This window comes from Phragmites australis, chromosome 11, assembly GCF_958298935.1.
Source record: "Phragmites australis chromosome 11, lpPhrAust1.1, whole genome shotgun sequence".
Taxonomy (NCBI): Eukaryota; Viridiplantae; Streptophyta; class Magnoliopsida; order Poales; family Poaceae; genus Phragmites; species Phragmites australis.
Window position 1 is genome coordinate 2,537,110 of NC_084931.1, and position 18,158 is coordinate 2,555,267.

Here is an 18,158-nt window from a genome sequence, read left to right on the forward strand (position 1 = left end):
ACTTCTCAATACACTACTTCTCAGTACACTACTTCTCAGAAAAACTAGCTTCTCAGTTTCTAGTTCATTTCCTCAGAAGCAGGCTTCTGGTTTTTATAGAAACCACTTTTCAGCAAACCCGTTTGTTTAGGTCTCTAGACTTCTGACAGAAGCAGAAGCCAGAACCAGTCTGAAACAAACAGACCCTTAGTCTGTTGGTAGCTTTTTATTTTTTCATTATACTTCTTTTGTATCCCCTTCTAATATAAATTCAGCAACTCTCTTAATGTCCGTTCAGAAAAAGAAAAAGAAAATGTTGACAGACTAGGTTCCTGCCTCCTCTCCACCACTCCCTTGGTCGTAAAACCCTGCAGCCGTTGACTCCGTTGACCCGGCCCGCGCACAGCGTCACGTGGGCGGAGCTGTCCCCAAGCTCAGCCACCTGTCACGCTGACGCACCGTCCTGACGCGGCTGGCCCACCCTCTCCCAATGGTCTCGTCGCTCTTGAGAAGTCCAAAGTCCAATCTGTAGCTTGCACATCTCTCTCTCTCTCTCTCTCTCTCTCTCTCTCTCTCTCTCTCTCTCTCTCTCTCTCTCTCTCTGACCCTAGCTAGCTACCACTTGACGCGGCCGAAGTTACAAGTCGTATATAGTTTTCTCTCCTTTTCCGTTCTCTTGCTAGCTACCTCCAATCCATCCATCCATGGACTTGGTGCCAGAGCAACAGCAGCAGCACAAGGAGGAGGAGATGATCTTACCAGAGCACCGCGGTGACCGGGGCTTTGGTCACGGCAGCGGGCGCCGGAGCGAGATCAAGGAGGTCGACTTCTTCTCCACCGGCGGTTCTGGCCGCAGGGACGACGAAGCCGACGACGGTGGAGACGGGGGCCGAGAGCCAGGAGCAGTTGGCCGCGGTGGAAACATGGTCAACGTAAGTCGTCGATCCATGATGCGGAGCTTGAGATTGATTTGTACATGTATCTCGATCCAGTCAAAAAGTTGAGATCGATGCGTACGTGTAGGGATCTTGATTAATTTTGGTACGCACGGGTGTGCCTGTGGTTTGATTCTGTGTTCGCGCACGCAGACTGCGCTGGACCTGCTGACCACGGCGGTGGCGACGGCAGTCAACGGCGGTGAGGGTCCTGCCGGGACAGAGAATGATCGTAAAGAGGTAAAAATCTTCTTCACCGTTTCTCATGGAATCAATTGTTCATAGCGTTCTGCAAGTCATGTTGATCCTTACATATATATGTGTATGCATGTGTAGGTGGACGTGGCGGCGGTGGAGGGGGAGCTCCGGCAGGCTGGGGAGGAGAACCGACTGCTGCGGCGGAAGCTGGAGGAGCTCACTCGCAGCTACGGCACCCTCTACCATCAGTTCATCCAAATCCAGCAGCAGCAGGTAAACTAAACTAAGCTCCTTGTTACCATCGGTTCATCTAATTCGTCAAATGTGTTTAATTCCTCGATTCCATTATCTTGGTCTTAATTACTCTTTGCTGTTCAAGTTCAAAGGAAATGGAATCTAGCTAGTCAACGGTGTACTTACTTTCACGTTAGCAAAAATATATGATCTTCTTCTGAATATCTCCTTTAAAAAAAATATCTCGTGCGGCAAGCGATTCTGATAATTAATTCATGTCAGAAATAAATAATGTTCCAAACTGCCGAAAACTGTGTATCAATGATTTTGTTCCTTACTTCTTGGTCTATGCAACTCAGTTAATGCAGATAACCAAGAAATTTTGTAGGAAGATTATATTGTACCAATAATGAAGGGAAAAAATATAGACCAGACTCAATAATTCACAAAGAGGGTAATTGGAAACACTATCCATTCTGAACATGACATGTGCTGCAAAATGGCACATGTCAGTGACACATTGGATATGGTATTTTTCCAGTTTAGTGATATTTGGTGGGTTATTAGAGTGGATTTCACTTTGGTGTTTCTCATGTTTGAACTTTTGGATTTATGAGTTTTTAACTTTTAAGATGAAAATTCTTGGCATTCTTGATTACGTATCGCAAAAATTTGTGCACATGATCTAGTCTACAATTAGTTTGTAGTACCATCTATGACCAGTTGACCACAAGTATAACCGTATTGAATTGGGACGCATATCTTCACCCTAGAAGCGCGTCCTTCTATGGTCTACACCGTTGGGTGCGGCATTAGTTGTGGTTCCATCCCCGCTCAGCCATTAGGCATTCAAATCCACACAAAAATTCAACACCTGATTTAGGTCGCTAATCAAATCTATGTCGCCCATTAATTTCTTTTAAGTGAACATTAGGATCGTCCTCTGCTAGTTATATATTATTGCGAGATTGAGAAGTGTCTTGGCAACTCGATCGCTGTGTGCTACAGCAACACATGTTTATCGTCTTTGCACACACAGCTTGGCCAAAAACTTCAGAACAAAGCTACATTTACTAATGGTGGTTAGCATGTTCATGTCGACCCCATGAACGTACTACGTACATACTTTACGCGACATTTTCTCTCGTCTTTTAACTCTCCTTTGACTGATCGGTGCAGGCCAGCAGCGCACCAAACTCGATGCTACCGGCAGTAATGCCCGCGGGCGGGTTGCAATTCATGGACCCCCGCATGGCTCCGGCGATAAGAGCGGCGCCGGTGTTTGACGGTGACAGGGCGAATTCCGACGACGGCAGCGGTGTCGAGGCAGGCGGCAACAGAAGGTTAGTGCAGCAGGACGCGACGGGGACGCCTGAGCACGGGGAGAACGCAGAGCGGGCGCCGGCAGCGGAGGCGCCGTGCCGGAGAGCGAGGGTGTCGGTGCGTGCGCGATCGGAGGCCCCAATGGTACGCAAGAGTCCTGATGAACGAACTGCAATTTGTTATAAACAATTTATTTTTGGCAAGTTAATTTTCATACAAATCACCCTCAATTACTTTACTTTATCAATGTCGAATGTTTTGGGCCATATAAATTTTTTTCTCAAACTTGTTGGGGATGTATGTATACTTGTAGATCAGTGATGGATGTCAATGGAGGAAGTATGGGCAGAAGATGGCCAAGGGTAACCCTTGCCCAAGAGGTTACTACCGCTGCACGATGGCCACAGCATGCCCTGTCAGGAAGCAGGTATATATTGCACTATCTCTCCGATGATAGTTTTTGGAAGTACATTTTTTCATAGATATTTAGATTGGACATATGAAAATGATACATGTACATATCACAAAATAATAATAAGCCTAGATTTGTTTCAAAACTTGCTTTTAGTGATATTATAATTTTACTAGGTTTAAAAAATATATCGAAATACAAGTTCACGTCCAAAGTTGGGTTTGGGGCCGGACGCTATCGATCAATGCCCAAAATGTCATATAAAAAGTTGTATTTGAAGGGAGTATATATGCATCTATGTACAAATCTTAACTAACCAAAGAATTATCATATGTGAACTCCAAATTTCTTTTTTTAGAGCTGGGAACTCCAAATTTCTCCAAGCCCTTTGACGATACACCGGTCCCTATAGATGAAGTGATAAACTAGGGAAAACAACTCTACTCATTTTTGTTAAAAAAAACTCTGGAAAAACGACATAGAATGTGCCAAGGAAAATAACTAGTGGGTTAGCACTGAAACCCTTAAACCCATGATGATATATGCATTCGGTTTGCTTATTCAATGACTGGTCAATCAAACGGACATATTTTCCTAGCTAGCAAGCTTAAGTTCGATTGGTCAAGGAAAAGCCAAGAAATTGCTGCTGATACTTGATTTAAACTAAAGTGGGGAGATTATTAAGGTATAATGCAACATATATAGCTAATTATTAAGCAACTGATCACGTGGTCTATTCCATTTCCGTGGTATGAATGATATGTTGCGTGTTCTCCAGAATTCAAACACAACATGTATGCACTTTGAAAAGGCATCCAAGAAAACAGCTACTGGCCGGTACGCTTGAATATTTTCAAATTTGATGACATTTTGTAAGACATGCAAATGTGAACATGTGCAAGAGCATAGCTGGCTGCACACTCGCATACGCTATTGAACCTCTAGCTTGATAGTCATATCTCTGTCTATTGTCTTACCTGTCCCTAGCTAATTTATAACTATATATTACAGGTAGTGATATAGTAACACACACCATGATAAATGATTGAGCTCCCTTAACACATTTGCATGCACTTTATTCCACAATGGCACAGTACAGATCGTGATATCTCACCTGCCTGCAAGACCTGGCCTCCCTCTAAAATATCACTCGGCTTTGCAACGTATTTGGCTTTGATTTTATATATATAGCTTAGGTTATATGCATGCGTGCGACTATTGAAGTGGATGAGATGCCTACATGCATGCAAGAAGTGAGTACGGCATCAGTAACTAACTAACACGTGTGCATGCAGGTTCAGCGATGCGCGGAGGACAAGACCGTGCTGATCACGACGTACGAGGGCACCCACAACCACCAGTTGCCGCCGGCGGCCGCCGCAATGGCCAAGACCACCTCCGCCGCGGTCGCCATGCTGCTTTCGGGCCCGGCCGTCAGCCGTGACGCCGGCGCGCTCTTCGCCGGCCACCACGTCGCGGCCCCGGCGCCGCTCTTCCACCCCTACGCGTCCGCTATGGGCGCTACGCTCTCCGCCTCCGCGCCGTTCCCGACCATCACCCTCGACCTCACCCACTCGCCGCCGGCGTCCGGGGGCCTGCTCCAGCACTGCCCGCCGTCCATCCCCGCGATGCAGTTCCCGGTGTACAGTTTCCCCGGGCACAGGCCGGTTGTGCCGCCGCCGAATCTGCCTACGGTTGTCGGGACGGACGGGAGGCCGCGGTTCGCGCTGGAGATGATGACTGCCGCGATCACCAGCGACCCCAACTTCACCACGGCGCTGGCGGCCGCGATCTCTTCGATCATGGCGGGAGGCGCTGAAGTAGCTCCCCGCGGCGGCGCGAGTGACGCTGGAGATGGTAACGGCGAAGGTGGCACCGAGCCCCCAAGTCTGCGAGCGGCGGCCGGAGCACGTGAGACGGCCATGCATGCACTTCTACAGAGACTAAATGACGGCCGGCATTGACATAGGAATCATCCAAAGGCTTACAATCATCTGTACGTTCATATACATACGTACGTATGCATCGGTTTTGTAAGGAATATACTCTATAGTTTACTGTTGTAGTGTTGTACATACATGGATTATACTTGAGATTCTTGTAGAGGCGGTTTAATTTCCATCTTTGCGTCAGGTTGCTCTCATTTTTGCTTTAAAATTTTCTATAAACGTCATGTCATGTCATGTTTATTTTTTAAGTAAATTTCACAAAAATACAAGTTTTGTACCATTGTAATACCGAACTATAATTTTTAAAGTCTAATTCGTAAAACTATAACTACTTCGACCATTGATAATAAGAAACTACAATTTTTTAACATATGTGTGGTTGGCAGGTGAGATTAGGCCATGTGGCATATGTATGGCTGGCATGTGAGAATATGTCAAAATGTTATAGTTTCTTGTTACCAAGGGTTGAAATAGTTGTAGTTTTATAAAATATACTTTAGAACTTGTAGTTTTGTATTACAATGGTATAAATAGTTATAGTTTTATGAAATTTACTTTTTTTAGAGGAATCTACTGTGGGGGTAACCCACCTGAATTTCTCATTGATTTGGTAAAATTTTGCAAATGTTCACGCCCCAGGATGGGATGGGGATACAACAGCATATAGAGAGAAAGGGATTTTTTTAACTAATTACATCAACTACTTGTGAGCACCAATTCATGATGTCATCCATTGGGGGGTAGAACGCTTGGCATGGACTGTCCAAAGGTGCAGATGATCGTGCATCATCCGAGTTGTCCCGGCCAGCAGCATATCCAAGTTGTTCAAAGACCTTGGGGTTACGACCTTCAAGGTAATCCAAGGAAGCAGCAACAAAGCGGTGTTTCGGTTCTAGGGCTTCCATTGAGCAAAGGTGTCGGCCACTAGGGAGCACAATTCATCCAAAGAGCTGTGCGGCGCGGCAATGCCATGCACAAATCACAATCACATTTCTTGAACTGGTGGGCATTGGACGAACAAGTGATTAATGGTTTCCACGGTCGAGGGACAGAAGGGGCAAGTGGATGTCGAAGAAATGATGTGGTAGTGGAGAAAGGCACAGATCCGAGTGTTGCCATGTCGCATGATACAGAATAAAACTTGCACCTTCTTTGGAGCAAAATTATCCCAGCTGAATTGTTGAAGGCGGATGTCTTGTGCCGGCGGCCCAACCATCTTGTAAGCCCGGCCGATAGTGAATCCCGGGGACGAAACCCTCGGCAGCCATTTGATATCAGCATAGTCCTCAAGCATCACAAGCGAGACATTGGAGCTAAGGACTTCTAGTTTCTCTTGCGCAGTAGCTGATACACGTGGCTGGAGAGCTAAGTTCAGCGAGTCGGAGGAGAGGGCCGCATGCACTATGATGTCAAGCTCCAAGCAGTGTGAGTACGAGGTATGGAGTGCATTGGCCAGAGGCCCAGCGGACATCCAGTCATCATGCCAAAAGGATGTGGAACGACCATTGTCGACGTCAACTGAGGAAATGGCATAGTACAATGGCATAAGCTCGGTGAAGGTGGCCCAGAGACTGAGATGCTAGACAACAGCTTATGGAGGAATTTCATGAGCAGGCATAAATTCTAAGAGTGTAAATATTTAATCCCCAACCCTCCGCCATCCTTCTCCAAACACGCCACTGACCACGCAACCTAGCAGTCGCCGTCACTGCATTCTGTAGCACTTTTCCATAACATGGCTCATCGGGGTTTATCGATCTTGTTAATGACAGTCTTGTTCAGTTCAATGGCACACATGGCATAGGTGTTGGTGATATTCCCTAGAGGCGATCGTGTATACAGATTGGATCTGTGAATGGGATTTAATATGATTGAATGACCATTAGGGTTTAGAGCCATGATAGGCTTTAATGTCATTAAAGACCCATTAGCGTACTCTATATAAGAGGAGGAAGGAGATGTGGGCATATGAGTTGATTTCACTACCGAAACCCTAGCCGCCACCTCTTCCCAAGCTCCCTGCGGACCAATAGTCAGGCGCGTGGTGCTAGCACACCAGTGTACAATGTTACATCCCTATACATGTGGATACGTTACAGGCGTTGCTACAACTGCAGCGCTAATCTCTTCGGCATGAAGATCACGGTGCTGATCGTGCTCTCTGATCACAGCGTTGGTCATGCTCTGCCGTCGAGGAGCGTGACGCACCCTTTTGAGTGTGATCGAGGAGTGCGAGTACCTGGTCGATGAGATCGACTACTTCCTCTTCGTGGTCGAGGACGTGGTCGAGGTTTCCCCTTCATGGTCATGAATCGCAACAATGTTGCTCGAAGCTGGTCGAGGAACACGCTTCGTTGCTCAGAGCTGGTCAAGGAGCACGCTTCGTTGCTCAGAGCTGGTCGAGGAACACGCTTCGCTCCTCGGAGCTGGTCGAGGAACACGCGATGCTACTCAGAGCTGGTCGAGGATGCGCACGATGTTGGATCGGTCTACTCCAACTCTTCTTCCGCTGCACTGCGCGTCAAGTGGTAACGATCTATAATCTCCTACTTGCATAATTTCCTAGGTGAATGCGGTAAACATTTTTTTTGTTTTAGGCTAGCGTAGCCAACCCATCCCATAACAGTGGTATCAGATCCTACATGCGTAGTTTTTTATCTAGATCAGTCATATATATGTGATATGTGATAGTAATAGATTATATCTATTATTGTTCGTATAATTGGTTCATATGATGGATTGGTCGATGCACGATTTGGTGAAATAGAGGTCAAATGAGGTGTGAGTTGATGGAACCATATAACCAAAAGATTAGCTCAATCTCTCACCTGGCCATGCGTGCAACTTGCCCCTACCGACTGGAATCACCATCAGGGCTAACAACGCACACTACTGCATGGTTGGAAGAACAACATGTCGAGATTGTATGTGTTATCGTCATTTCTAGAAAAGCTCACGCGATGATCCATATGATTGATCTAATAGAAATTGGGGCATTATGAATGACTCATAATCGACTTGATATGATCAATCCGATGAGATTTTCATAGTGATTTTCGATGAGATTTTCATAGTGATTTCATAGATACGATCTATGTATTTTTGAGAGATTTTCAAGGCACTGCCCTAAAACCCATGGGGCGGCTGCCCGACCCCCCGCCTACTGACCGGCCAACGGGACCGCCGTTGCGTAGCGTACACACATAGATCGTTATAATAACATGTCCACTTCGCGACATTAGAATTCGTTTCTACGCTTAACTCATTTTTGTAGAGAATGTTGTGACTGGTATGACTTTATTATATATGTGATGTATGTGTGTAATTTTCATGGTCTGCGTGTCATGGTTGATTGTAGTCAAAGGCTATCATGTTATTGTATAATGGCCTACGTGCCGACTTGTGATGTTTCTTTTTCTCATGTAATTTATCTAGTGCTATTAGATGTAATAGACTAGCACATTATCATGGAGACTTGGAGCATGATGACCTAGAGGATAGGACCATGGGCGATGGAGATCACCATGTGAATGGGTCATACTATGTCACAGTTAATATGATTGCATGTGATATTTATCTATGTTTCTATCATGCTATTCCTTCATATTTTATATGCGGTGGATATTATGACCATGAAAGAATAATTTCCCTCAGAAAAATTAAGAGTAATTGATGTCCTTCCAATAGATGCATCTACATAGGTTTTGATTATTGTTTGGTAGGTCTGCCAAAGCAGGGTGTCATCATTTATCTTAATCAGTTAGGGTGGATGTCGGACATCTACATGTATAGTTCTTTCATGGATTAAAAACATGTCATTTGTATTTCGAATTGTTGTATGTAACGTTGAATGTATTTAATCGCGGGCGTGCTAGTATACAAAGAAATAGGAGACAAATGTAACTGAAACATGTAAAATACAGTTTCATTGATTACATTTTGTTCCACACACACATACGCATACACTATGTGACTAGATCTTCAGGCTACTGCCTCGTCTGGTTCCCGTGGCCTCGCGAGGCCCCCGGTTAATTACGCTTGTCTCAAGTGGTACTACGAAGCTATCTCTCGAGACCAAACATTTGGTCTCTAAGCGGCTGTAGATGTCTTTGTAATTCATTATGAAAAAGTGGCGTCACTTCCCTTGGAAGTGTGGTGAACTGGTTTGTGTTTCTTGGATAAAGATGGGTCGGATGTCATGCCGACGTAGAAACGGGGCAGCCAGTGTTAGCAGCCAACTAGATAGGGGTTGTAGAGTCTGTGCCTCCTTTCGGGGTGTTAGGATAGAAACTCTATAGCTTCCAACACGGGGAGCCTAGCTCGCAAGGCATGGTAAGTCCATGAGCGGGGAATGGCTTCACTTGGAGCCGCTTCCTCTTTTGGAGTAGTGAGTGTAGTGAGACGAGAGGCAATGTTGTCAGAGCCTCTTAGCCTTGACGATCTTTTGCTGGCAGTTTTGGCGTGCATGTGGCCTTCCAGCTCAATGGGCTAGGGCAGTGCTTTGACATAAGTCTTCACAGCCTACGTCTAAAGCGATGACCAACTCAGCTTCTGTTTTGCTTGCGAGGGTAGATTCCTCCAGGGCATCAGCCTTAGTGATAACTTTGTTGCATTCCTCTTTTATTTATGCAAGGGCTCTTTTCTGAGTGCTCTTCATCAGGGAAGTCTGCATCAACTCTTGCATTATCTGCAAGTAGACTTTGTCCTCGTACTCGAAGACGACCTACAGACGGAAACGCTCTAAACTGAAGGGTCACGGGAATCGAGACGCGGGTAGGGACGAATGCACCTGCAACAACAGCGTCTCTTGATTTGTACTTTCCCAATGACCTCTCTGCAAACAACACTTGGAGACTAGAGAGATTGTCCTAACGACCAGCACAGCGCATCAAAGATGGGAGGAGAACCATGTCCCTCTGGGCGTGCCATTTTCTTTCGCGGATTCGAAACTTGCCGTTTGTATTTTGAATTGCTGTATGTAACGCTGAATGTATTTAATCTCGGGCGTGCCAGTATACAAACGTATGCAAAGAAATAGGAGACAAATGTAACTAAAATACGTAAACTTTATTCATTCATTATCGAAATTATAAAGTACAGTTTCATTGATTACATTTTGTTCCACACACACATACGCACACACTATCTGACTAGATCTTCAAACGACTATCTTGTCCTGGTTCCTGTGGCCTCGCGAGACCCCCGGTTAATTACTCCCATCTCGAGCTACCTCCGATTAAGCTATTGGCTGGTCGTACTTAGGTCATCTCCGAATCTGCAAGGCTGTAGTCACACGCAACAAAACAGATCAAAGTAAGCGTTAGAAAATAAATAAAAGCAAAAGAGGAGACAAACAATTTTAGCATGAGCTTTATAGACTGTTTATGTATCTCGTGTCATCATCGGCTAAACAACCTCAGAATTTGTAGCCCCTCATCATCGGCCTCAACCTTAGGTACTACAAGAAAATAGAGGGAGAGAGAGTCTAGCTATACGGCAGTTCACCAACTACAACCTCGTGGGAGCCCGATAAACTACAGTGAATCTAAACTCCTATCTACGACCACTAACCTCAGCATGTCCCACACGCAACCCCTCTTAGGCCTCCTCAAAGTCCGAAAGGCAACGAATACCGCCACAAAGGCAACAGCCACACAAGCAAAAATACCACAAAGGCAAAGGTCACCAAGGTCAAAGTAATCACCACCAGCTCCAGTAATCAGCAGAGAGGAGCAACAAGCAAGCCATGAAGGCAAAAATAAGGGTGATAACAGGAGGGCAAGACCATGCTAAACCACAAAGATATTTCCATTAACTCAGGAACATAAAACATCACAGACCGACCATTAGTCATTGCCAACACCTAGCACCATAGCCATTGTCAACACTTAGCACTGGGTAACAACCACAACAGCCAACAACAAAGGAAATAGCCAAGCTATCATAATGAAGACAACCAAGTACCAGCAACAAGTGATGCAAGATCACCTTCATAAACAGGGCAAGAGCATTATAAGCATCGAGCCACAGAGGCAACATAAACATCAGCATCTCAAGCCAATCAAGTAGACAACAGGGATGGCAATAGAAAGACGCAGTAGCACTAGATAGCCTCCACAACACATACAGGGAGAGGCTTAACCATATGTTCACCATCCTCCCTCGGTAAAGAGAGCAACACTCTAAGATGTAGTAGATCAAATAGCCACTACAACTCAGATAGAATTAGACGACCATTAAACAGACAGCAGGTCAACCCAACCATCTGCAATACTGTCTCATAACTGGGTGAGCTACCGGTAGAACAAACTATCCCAGCTAACAAATAGCCAATAGTCCATAGGGACATTATCAGCACATGCCAACAGGAGGGAGATAATAGAGGCAACCTCCAATAATTGTGCATACAGAACCAGCAGCGGGACAACACAGCATATGGCAACATGCAACATGACCAGACCGGGCTACAAAGGGTGAGCCAACGGCTAGAGCACATAGATGGCACACACACTAAAATGGTGTGAGGAACCATCCAAATAATATCCTAATTAATCACCAAGAGGATCATTATTCATAATCACAACCTCGATGATTAACCAGAATATCATCCCGGTAATCCCGGCACGTGTTTTGTTCCCAACAATCGGAACACATGCCTTCCAATAGGTACATCACAACATAACTTAATAAAGAGCGAGCAATAAACATTTATATTACAAGTCTTTAAACATGCAACTGTTTCCATAATTTACATCAAAAAGGAAACCACAACTACGCAGCGGAAGATAAACCTATACAACAAAAGCAGACGGTGCCACATGCCCTTAGGCACCATCCCAAAAGTACCGAGTTTGGAGTAGAAGGTGCTACTCCTGCCCGCCACCCTGATCAACAGGCACAAAGTAGCTGAATACTGCCTCTTCCTTGCCGACCTGTGAACCTGCAACAACTTAAGGGTAGCACCCTGAGTACGAAGGTACTCGCAAGTCTTACACAGTATGGGTATATATATTCCCGACTCCAAGGATCATGCATTAAGCTGGTAGCAAGAATTAACATGTTTAAGTTAATTAAGCGGTAAGGAACCTAGACATAGATGTGAGCAACTAGCTTAACCAACATATATGAAACAACCCTACACCACCAACTGAACATATATAAACGTAACCAACAAGTGTATCAAAGTATAACAGGTGCCAACTCGATCACCATGCCCAGACCACCACATCGTATCCGAACCACACCCACATACCCGAACCATAACCACACCAAACCATCTCATATCCGAACCAACACCACCATCACTCCAAGATAACTCCAACATAACCGATCCACACCCACATAGCCGAACCATCACCCACAACCGAGACTCTACGACCGGTGCAAATAAGCGATAGACATGCTCATAACCGAGAGCGCGGCAGTTCGAACTGTTTTTACACCCTGCAGGGGGATACTTCTGGACCCACACGACACAGGGACCATATGGCTTGTGCCACTCACGAAGTGCACACAAGGGGGTACCCGTGTCAACCTTTTCCAACCAGCCCCAACCGTGTGGATCGTGCATCGCTCGGCGTGGTGGTGCTAGAACTACTCCCGGAGCAAACTAGCACCGCTTACAAGCCCGCCCGCTCACACCGTCGATGATCAGGCCCACAAAGCCACAGCTGCGAAGGTATTCGGCTTGCCTACCATTATATCAGCGTGTGGTGAGTAAGGTAAGTGCTAAAGCCGACTACACCGACGATCGGTGCTTAACCGGTGCAAGCGGTCTACGGTGCCCAGTTTTCCTCTACCGTCCTACCCAAGGGAACTCCACATCCGGGTAGGCTAAACACCCTCCTAGCACCGCTCACCCCTCGCCTCATACTCACTACTCAACCAACCACCACAACTCAACCACCTCGACATCAAGTATTTGTAACCATAAACATAATTGTAAGACAAGAGCAACCCTAAGCTCACGAACAACGGAGTACGCCGCCGTTCATCTTCTACCGATGACCTAATGCATTGCTAAGCATATAAGTCGAGCTTACACCTAGACACAACATCATCTCTAGGCTACAAGGAACATATACGAACAGGTGACCAAGGTAGAAGAATGCAACGGCTTAGGTTCTACCCAAGGGTACCCAACGACACATGCATACATACATAAGCATATTTAACATTTTAGATTTCAAGTTAACACGGTGCAATATGATAGATGTTTGCCTTGCTGCCTTGGATCAGAAAGGTGGGATGCCTCCGGATCGCCCTCGCTCGTCGGGATCAGTGGATCGGCGTTCTCTAAAAAGAATAACGTGTGCAATGCCACGAGTATGGATGAAATGCAACAATGCATGCCATAAGATGCGCAAAACATGTTAAAAGTGCAAACATGCGAGCTAGAACAAAATTAGGACTCAAACCAATTTGAAAAGTTACCGAAAGTGCGGAACCTCCGGACATATGCGGACTATCCACAAAATTATGCGGAACATCCAGATATTGCGCAACTCAGGCAAACTCCAGACTATCCAGACTTTTCTCTGGATACTCCGGACATATGCGGACCCTCCGGACTTTTGTCCGGACACTCCGGACCTGGGCTGAAAATGTGTTTTCGATGATTCGTCGATCAATTCAACTTGAACACTAGACACACTCTACCTAAACATGGTCATACACTATATAAGGGGTTTAGATTCAATTAATTACGAAATATTAAAGATTGAAACTATTTCAATGACTCATTAAACCTCAGCGCGTATTTCATTAACCAACGGAATTCAAACACTCATCTCATAACTCATAGTACTTTTAATATGTAGAGCATGTTAATACAAGGCTAACAAAAGTGGTTTCATAATTTTAGGACATGGCAACAACTAATTGTGACCTAAACAAGCCGATACACATTTAATTAACTCACTAATTCTCAAAAATATTTTCTGTAGTTCCAACATTTTTAACACATATTTCACACTCATACAAAGCTAATGCAACTGGTCTCATGTTGTTTGGAGTTCGGATAAATTAATTATGAATTTTACAAGCCTCAACACGCCTGATGAATAGTAACTATGGACCCTCTGCACTTTTATGCGGAACCTCCGCACTTTTGCGGACTATCCGCACTTTTTTGCGGAGGTTCCAGACTGCAGAACCTCCGGACAATTTTTCGAAGGTTCCGAATTTTCCATAACTGCTCCTATTTGAGGGGAAACTTTGCCAAATCGATTTACGATCTTTTCCACTCCAAAGGGGGATATGTTTGGGAAAGTTTAGAGAGTTTAGAACTCGACTAACCACCTAGCAACTCAATTCCCAAATCAAATTCATCCAAAACCTCATTTTGGTCCAAAACCTAAAAAACTCATGAACTTTGCTAAAACTCGAAATCGATCAACCAAATTATGAATTCTTGCTATGGGGAGCCTAAAAGACTTACTCAAGATGCTTGTGGAGTTGGGTGACTGTCGAGAAGTGGAGGAAATGCTCGGGAAACGAAGAATTCCGGTGTTCTTCTTGTTTTAACCCTAAACACCAAAATGAGCCAAGAACGACTCAAATCCTCCGGGAATTCAAAAATGAATTGGATTGATGAGTAGCTTATGAGCTCTAGAATGTAATGGTACCACATGCTTACCTCCAATTCTTCTCTAGAGCTCGGATTTGAGGAGAAAGAGATATAGAGCTTGAGAGGGGAGTGAGAGAGAGGCAGCAGCAGCTGCTGCACTGGTGGGAGACGTGGGGAGTGAGGGAGGAGAGAGAGGGAGCAAGTGGGGCTGCCCATTTGGGTGGTTGGGAAGGTGGGGCCCACGGGTGAGAGAAAAAAAAAGTCCGTTTTAACTACGAATTCTATTCTTTTCTCTCCCGAATTTCTTTCTCTCGTCCAATTAACTTTTAACGAAGTGCATTAGCATTCCGAATTACAATTATGCAAAATTAAACATAATACTTAAGAAGCATGATTATGCTTAATTGTGACAGATGGTAACACATCAACAGGCTCCCAATCACCTGCTGGTGCTCAACAACAGAGGAGGATCACAGCCAGCGCCTAACAATGGAGGTGGCAACAGCAACACACGCATCATGTGCCCACACATGCATACACACCAGCTGTAATGCCTCAACAGAGATGATCCTCACCAGCTGGAACACACCACCAATTGAACGACACCAGAAAGGAGATGAGAAAAAAATGCCAATTACCACCGCCGGAGGCACGGCTCACCCGACCGGTGGCGCAATTGCTCCACTGGCGGCACAACCCACCCATTCGGTAGTGGAGAAATCAATGGAAAACACCAAAAGTCGTCCAACAAGGGATAAAACCCACACAGTGAACACAGCCACAACACGCGTGCCGGCAGCGACTCGCGAAACACCAAACACGGCAGTGACGCAAGGCCAACTTGACGGAATGATGGTTGAATCAACCCTCAACGACAAACGACCATAGCATCTTCCTACACCTCCACCAGCTCGGCCAAAAACCAACCGGAGCCAAAACAACAGAGACCAAACCCATCTCGGCGGTCACAACAACGAGGCCGGTCGAACCAAAACTTGCATGTCATTGCCACGACCCGAAGGCCGGCTGGAATTCATAGCTGCACCACACGCGGTCACGGCACAAGGCCGGTCGGAGCCCTACGCACGCACACGATGGCGACCCAAATCAACAACAGCAAAAAAAACCCGATTGGGGATAGCACCCACGCGGCCAAAAGCCATCTGCAAATCACACGACCACGACACGAAGGTCAGCCAGAACTCATCAACCAAATCGACGGCCACCAAATCACCTTCACCTTGCACGGTCGCGGCACAAAGCCAACCGGCTTTCATCACAGAATAAAGAACAACCGACCACCAAACCACACAACACCTCTCCATGGTCACAACATGAGGGTCGGCCAGATCACAGAAACACAAGAACAGCCAAACAAATCACAGCACGACACCATCTCCATGGTCACGGCATGAGGCCTGCTGTATCAGAGAAACACAAGAATAGCCGGCCATCAAATCCACAGCACGAGGCTTCATTGGAGGGGAGGAAGGGGTAGAGGGGAGCTCAGATTAAGAACCCACCACATCGGGAATCTACGGTGACAGCTCTGGCTCCACTCTCTCTCTCTCTAGATGGATTTTCTCTCCTCTCTCCCTCTTCTCTCTCTCGCTCTGTTCTCAGATCTGGCCCCCTCCCCCACCCTGAGCACAAGTCCGGCCTATATAGCGGCGGCTAGGGCTCCTTAGTGGCAAAATTGGACCAAGAGTTACGAGGATAAGCATGGGAAGGGATGAGGACGAGCGCACGAGGCTTAGAGAAGGAGCGGTGCGGCTCAGGAGCACGGCGCAAGCGCGGCCGAGGTGCGCGCTTGGGCTCTAGGCCCAGGGAGCAGAGGGAAAGGGAGGAGAGAGCGAGGGAAGGAGCGAATCAGGTGCGCGGGGGCGGTCGAGCCGACTGGCGAGCGCGAGTAGGGAGGCGGCATGGGGAGAGAGAGGCGGTGCCTGAGGCGCAAGGTAGAAGAGAAACAGGGCACCCCGGATGCCCTAGGTCAGTCGGCGGAGGGGATAAGGCGCCAAGAGCTGGGTCAGGCCAGCTTGGTGCAGGAGAAGGAGAGGAGGGAAGAGGGGAGCCTGGGACAGCTCAAGCCGGGAAAGGAAAGAAGGCCACCAAGCCGACCAGATCCTTCTCTTTTTTTTATATTTCCCCTTTTATGTATATTTACACATATACAGGTGCAAATATACACCAAAATGGTATCGTACAATAGTGCTGGTTTACTTAACAAGCTATCAAAATGGTTTTGGACTTAGACATGGTGTTGGGTGCCAGGGCATTGGATGCCACTCAACAAACAAGAGTCACATAAAGATATGATTAGCAATGTGTTACTTACCTATGTCACCTAGTTTTCTAGGAGTGATGTCAAAGCTCACTACAACCTAGTTGAATATGGATCTTGTCCCATTGTATAGCGTTAGAGGGAAACTGATTCAAAACATACAGTGGGAGTAGCTTCTGATAAATTATTTATTGGAGGATACACACAAACATAGTATTAAAGCGTTGCATATATTTTTGTTGTAGATTTTGGAAGTAGTTCCCCTTACAATTTTTGGATTAAATTGTGATGATTGATATTGAATTGAGAATTGTTCTCACACAATGATACAAAGGATGTGTTCTAGAAGTTCTTGTCCTGATGAACTAGCTCAAATGTGTTATCTTGTAACTCAGGGAGTTTATGAGAAACACCATGATTACTCACTTTATGTCTATTGCCTCACATTGAATATGACTTCAATATGATTGGAGGGCATATTGCTTTGTGGATAGCCAAGCTTGGCTAAAAGATACTTGATCATAAAAGCCTCACTTGTGTATATGTTCAAAAAGTGGGGCATAGCACTTAAAGAACCATAATTATACGATGTAGCTCAAAGGAAAACTGGGATTACTTAGAAGTTCTAAAGAAAAGGGAAGAAAGTATGACTTCTAGCCCTAGATACCAATGATATAGACTTAGATCTTGTAGTTTTCTCTCGTAACTCTTGGGTAGTTGATAATAGAATCAAACTAGAGTTTTTGGCAAGATGTGAGGTTGATAAGTGCATCGCCAATATAGCAAATGGTTGTTGTGTTGGCCGATTGACACTATAGCTTCAATATTATCCTCGGAGTTTTGAATGGAATAATTTTTATTCTGATCTTTATTTGACTATGACCATAAAAAAATGCTTTGGAAGTAAAGGATTGTGGACAAATGTTATTTAGCTTTCTAGCAACTTGGTTCAGTCATGATCCATTGGTGAATGGATTTTGAAGATATGTGAATCTATAATGTTGATTGACCCTACTTTTATTTTGCATTGTTGCTTGTGTCATATGAATAAGAGATGCATGGAGAAGATCTATAGAGATGGTATTCAAGATTCATTTGATTTTGAATCATTTGACATATGCGAATCTTGTTAACTTGGCAAAATGATTAAGTTGCTTTTCACCGGTCTAGGAGAAAGGCAACTGATTTATTAGCTCTTGTACATATAGACGTATATGGGCTAAGGAGCTATATAGCTAAAAGTGGTTCTCGATACAAATCTGAATCCTTTGAAAAGTTC

At 45.4% G+C, this 18,158-nt stretch overlaps 1 protein-coding gene across 2 annotated transcripts; it reads left to right on the forward strand.

The window, feature by feature from the left end:
* Window positions 1-578: 578 nt before the first annotated feature.
* LOC133885133 (transcription factor WRKY5-like) lies at window positions 579-5,200 on the forward strand. Of its 2 annotated transcripts, none has more exons than XM_062324785.1 (6): window positions 579-911; window positions 1,068-1,154; window positions 1,251-1,385; window positions 2,526-2,813; window positions 2,983-3,096; window positions 4,377-5,200. In XM_062324785.1, the coding sequence occupies exons 1-6, from the start codon at window positions 684-686 to the stop codon at window positions 5,043-5,045; spliced, it is 1,521 nt and encodes a 506-aa protein (XP_062180769.1). In that variant the 5' UTR covers window positions 579-683; the 3' UTR covers window positions 5,046-5,200. The 2 variants fall into 2 exon arrangements, with proteins under 2 accessions (XP_062180769.1, XP_062180770.1); XM_062324786.1 differs by having other exon boundaries at window positions 780-911; window positions 1,003-1,154.
* The last annotated feature ends 12,958 nt before the right edge of the window (window positions 5,201-18,158 follow it).